General features: G+C 37.1%; 1 protein-coding gene across 1 annotated transcript in view; it reads right to left on the bottom strand.

Moving 5' to 3' along the window:
• cd2ap (CD2-associated protein) overlaps window positions 1-5331 on the bottom strand; it is a gene marked incomplete in the record, with an annotated part of 49417 nt that overhangs the window by 33255 nt on the left and 10831 nt on the right. The window contains 1 exon segment of the mRNA XM_014032448.1: window positions 2571-2658. Coding sequence (XP_013887902.1) covers window positions 2571-2658 — 88 coding nt within the window.

The following is a 5331-nucleotide window of genomic DNA, read 5'->3' as shown; positions in this document are numbered from 1 at the left end:
CTCTTTTTCCTTTCTTTCTTTCTCTCTTTTTCCTTTCTTTCTTTCTCTCTTTTTCCTTTCTTTCTTTCTCTCTTTTTCCTTTCTTTCTTTCTGTTTCCTTTCTTTCTTTCTTTTTCCTTTCTTTCTTTCTTTCTTTCTTTCTTTCTTTCTTTCTTTCTTTCTTTCTTTCTTTCTTTCTTTCTTTCTTTCTATCACAGGTTAAACTACCTACTCCTCTATTTAGACTATCACAGGACTTTAAATCGTCCATTCTCATATAGCTTTCTCTGTACTGTTTACATTGTAGGCTCAATAAAAATGTCACAGAAGGCCCAGACCGACCTGATCATCATGCCTATAAAGCTGACCCAACCCAGATGGAATTTCAGGTCGGGTTCTGGTCAGGCTCATACTTTAAATTTAAACTCTAATAAAAATTGTCATTTTTTTCACAGTTTTGTGTCGTCCACCCCTTCTTGTCAAGAGCCCCTGGGCAAATTTTTCACTGAAAGTGCTCAGACAGCAAAGGCAGCATTTTATTTCTACTATTCTGCATTCAGAGGCTGACTGTTGCACCTGCAGGCAGATACTTACTGTATAAAGACAGTCAAACGGCAAAAAAATGCAGAAACAAGATAATACATTGTGCAAGGAGGAATCTGTCTGCTGAAAAGTGTGGAGCTTTAATAGGGACAGCTTTGCAGCCAAAGTAATGGTGTTTTAATTTCCTGGGGTGAAGACTGGAGCGGGAAGAAACCCCATGATGTCCAGCAGCGAGAGGGACTTCCCAGGAGCTCTGTGCCATTTGTCTCATGGGCTATGAGCAAAAACAAATGTTGAGCCACTACATGACAGTTGGAGCCTGCTGAACCCTTAAGATGTTTCAGTCATCCTGCTAAATGTCCCACTCTGATTCATAATAACTTTGACTAATCGTTCCTGATTTTAGGTGACACCTCCTGCAGACGGCGACCTTTTCTCCAACAATATCCGCTCCTCACCACTTGTCCCTATCAAAAATAACTCTGAGTGGAAAAGACATCTAAGCAGTGGTGGGCAGCGCTAAACCAAAAATTAACTCTGCAATTTCTAAAGCGCTTATGAAAATATTTAGGTCCGCAACCTCAAAAACGCTTATGACATAGAAAAACTAGCGGAAGCTAATTTTAAAGCACAAGTTCAATTTGATACTTACTAGCTGGCAACAATTCATGTACAATATATGCACAACACTGCCAACTAGTGGTGTATGAACTCTTTTACAACTTAATTCTACAACCGCTGATTGCAGGGGATGTGATTTCCTGAAATAGACCTTTAGCTCCTGGTGTAAAACTCAAAAAGTTTTTGAGGATTGCTAGTTCGGCTGGTTCTTTAAAAAGTTGTTGAGGATTGCTAGTTCGGCTGCTTCTTTGTCTTTTTCTTTTGTTTGTTGTAGATTTTTCATTAAAGAAGCATCAATAAAGTAATTTTAAAACTGTTTATTGGAAAACTGAAGCGATGCATTCTGGGCACATGATGGATTTGATTTGTGATGGGAAACGAAAGCACGCAGTACAGGAAACTATCTTCCCTTCAAAATAAGAGCTTGGATTTTAAAGTTTTCCATGTAGTTGCTGCAGTTGACCACTAGATGTCTGTCTTCACCAACTTAACATCTTTAAATCATTTCTGCGTCTCTAACCCCATTGGCCGATTGCTTCGACCAATTACGTCAAGTATTGAGCTCCAGTGTTTAAACTTTTTTTAAAGGAGCTCTGATTGTAAAGTAAAATAAATCAATACATACAAAATTTTAGTATGGATTACAAACATTTACTGATTTGCTATTGCCTTCCTGCTACGTAAGCAGACACAAAACATTGTGGGAAATGAGAACCATGACCCAAAGCAACAGTCAGCAAGGATGTATACCTTCTCAATAAGTGTGTTTAACTGGGAGGGGTGCTGTTGGATAGATCAGGTGTTGTGATTCATTGACAGCCATTCCTTCCGCTGTTCAAGATAATGATGACTGGTAGATAATTAGTTATTAGCAGTACTGCATTTTAATTTTAGAAAGCGCAAATCCCTTACGAATTATAAAAATTAGTAAGACCGCTAAAGCGCAAACGAAATATTTAGGTCCGCAATTAGCGGATTTGCGCTTTAGCGGACTGGTGCCCACCACTGCATCTAAGCATTAGTTCTGCTCACAACTTTAAGGTCCGAAAATACAAGTCAAATAAAAAATATGAGTAGCAGTGTGGCTGCCCACTGTAACACCTCACAGCCCCTCAGGGGTCACGCCTCACAGTTTGAGAAGCACTGCTGGAAACCTTCCCTTTCCCTCTAACAGATATCTTTTTGTCATAAATCTCCCCCGGCAATCGTCTCTACCCACTCCACCCTGTCTGCTCTCTCTTCTTGGCCGTTTTCACCTGTTTCCATCTCATTCATTCACTTCTCTCCGGAGCAAAAACTCCACCTCTCCAGGCTCTCTTCCACCTTCTCCCTATCCCCACCACAGAAAGGCAAACAACGTAAAGCTATTTTGTTTTAACGGTTCTTATTTTTGACTGAAGCAGGCGTATATTAGAAAACTTGTTTACCTTTGGGTTTGCTGTCTGCTTCCTCCCTGTGTGAGTCGTTCATGGTGGGATGAGTGGGCTTTGCAGCTGATGGTAATGATGGGACTTGCTAAAATGAAGCAAACCATACAAATGGGGTGATTCATCAGACACGAATGGAAATGTGGCTTCACACAGGAATCTACTCTAGAATCAGCGCAAGAAATGCATGAAATAACATGAGCATGTTTTTATCAAAATGCTAAAAAAGGTGATGGAGATTTTAATATATCAGAAACTGAATTTAATGTCCTGCTTTTAGTCAGCTACACTCTTGTATCATTGGTGTGAACCTGCAGCAGATAGACGGGTAGAAAACAACTTTTTTAAAGGTTGCCTGAGGTCACATGAAGACATGTGATGGTATGAACAGAAGAAAAAGCATGCCACACTTGGAAGTATGTGAGGAGTGAAGGAAAGCGAAGGAAGCAGAGTTAGTGGTGAAACAGAGTGACGGCTGCTGTGAAGAAGATACAGGAAAAAGAAGGGAGAGTTTCAGAACAAAATTAGACTAGAAAATAACCTGTTCTGGTATTACTACCGTCTAGCATGAAAATGAAAATAATTTGTGCAAAATGTCAACTTTACAGTAAAAAAATTTTAATTTCTAGCTGAAGTATCTTTAGTTTTCTATTAAAAAAACCTTCAGACCTCTTGTTTAAACCAGGATCAATTCAGTGTTTTCTCTTCTGGTTTCCTTTATAAAAGCTTTGTCCTATGGAGAGTCCTTTTATTCAAAATACAATAAATAAATAAATAAATAAATAAATACATAAATAAATAAATAAATTAGGGATGCACCGATATGAAAATGTCAGCCGATATCGATATCCGATATAATTATTGCTGTTATGGCCGATAACCGATATTTACCGATATTACACAAACATACAAAGTATATTATACACATACGCAAAAACACACTTGGGTTTTTTTTTGATACCATAAATAAACAACCAGATCTCTGACATGGCTGTACTTCAGTTATTCCTGGCTGCGCAGCATCAATATCACTATTATGATCAAACAGATGCCGCTCAACCAACCATCTCCCAAAACAGAAACTAAAGCTAAAAAGTGGGAAACCAACATCGGACGTTAATATCGGCCCCGGTTTACATATGGGACCGATACCGATATTCTAAAAAATGACCAATATCAGCCGATACTGATATCAATGCAGATATATCGCGCATCCCTAAAATACATGCTAAAAAACATGTTAAAATGTATTAATTTTGTTTTATTTCATGGGGACTTTTACGTACTTGATGGAATATGTATTAATACTTAATTAATTACATGATTGATTGATTGATTGATTGATTGATTGATTGATTGTATTTTGAATAAAAGGGCTCTCCATATTGTCCTGCCTGAATGTTCATTTTCCAACTAAGGGATAAAGAAAGAAATATTCTATTGTACAGAGCTGCTGCTGTCATTAGAAATGACAGCTTTTAATTTATTCGTAATATTTGTGATTCAGCCTTGATCTCATCTTGACTTAATTCCAAATCTGCATTATAATAAGGCTGTTCCATGTGTACAACGGTACAACTCACTTAATCTTCACATATCTAGTGTCTGTGCATCAAAACCAAATTCCAATGTATATTCTATAACCCAGCTCCAATGAAGCTGGGATGTTGTGTAAAACATGAATAAAAACAGAATACAATGATGTGTAAATCATTTATCAACATTCATCAGTATGAACATTGAATATCTTGCTTTTGTAGTGTATTCTATTTCATATAGATTGAAAAGTTTTAGCAAATCCTTGTATTCTATTTTACACAATGCCCCAACTTCATTGGAATTACATTATTATAGATGTAATATATTAGTTATCATTACAGTGTATGATATTCAAACAGCAAAAGTATCAGTATCTGTAGTTGTATTTGTCATACAATAAGAAAAACTGTGGTCCTGATAAGTTATCAAATTTTTTCTCGAGGTTGTCATGCAGTCAGAAGCCCATGCCCAGCAGTCATCTAAAACTAAGCCCATATTGAAAGTGCTGTCAGAGAAAAGTTTCTGTGAAAGAAATTATGCTGAAAAACAGAACATTTTATGTAAAACAAGCAGCAAAGTATGAAGCAATTTCCAGTGAAACCACAAACTTGAAAAAGCATCTTAAAAACTTACAGCAAGATCATTATAGGAGTTTTAAAGAGGGCATAAAAACTTCCCCTTTTTATTAGTTAACAGTAATAAAAATAAACCTTTACCTAACAGGCAGCAACTATTACCAATTATGTCCTTTACAAACTAGACATTTGTTAGCATTAAAAGCAAGCAGCTATAGCTTCAATTGAGCTCATAAAAGAAAATATGATTGGTCTTATTGAAGAAAAAAAACGTTTCTTAAAAAGTCCAGATAGAACATTAGAAAAAACTGACCGTAAGCTACGCAGAAAGCTACAAACTTTATTTAAACCACCAATACAGCAACAGTAAGTTGTAGCTAAAAATCATCTGCAAAGAAACAAAAACCAAACGAATGCTCTTTGTTTTTTATTCTTGTTATTAGAAACATTGGGCCTCATGCAAGAACCGTTCGTATGCACAGATTTGTTCTTAAGTTGTGCGTACGAGTGATTTAGGAGAATTTGTGGCATTCACCAATGTTTTCGTATTCTAAGATTTTTTTCAGATACGAACAAAATTCACGACCCCGCTCTCCCCAGCTACACTTTCCACGTCGTCCTGGGGGACTCCGAGACGTTCCCAGGCC

The sequence above is a fragment of the Austrofundulus limnaeus genome, unplaced genomic scaffold (assembly GCF_001266775.1).
Source record: "Austrofundulus limnaeus strain Quisiro unplaced genomic scaffold, Austrofundulus_limnaeus-1.0 Scaffold1454, whole genome shotgun sequence".
Lineage (NCBI taxonomy): Eukaryota > Metazoa > Chordata > Actinopteri > Cyprinodontiformes > Rivulidae > Austrofundulus > Austrofundulus limnaeus.
This window is presented reverse-complemented; position numbering and strand designations above follow the sequence as displayed.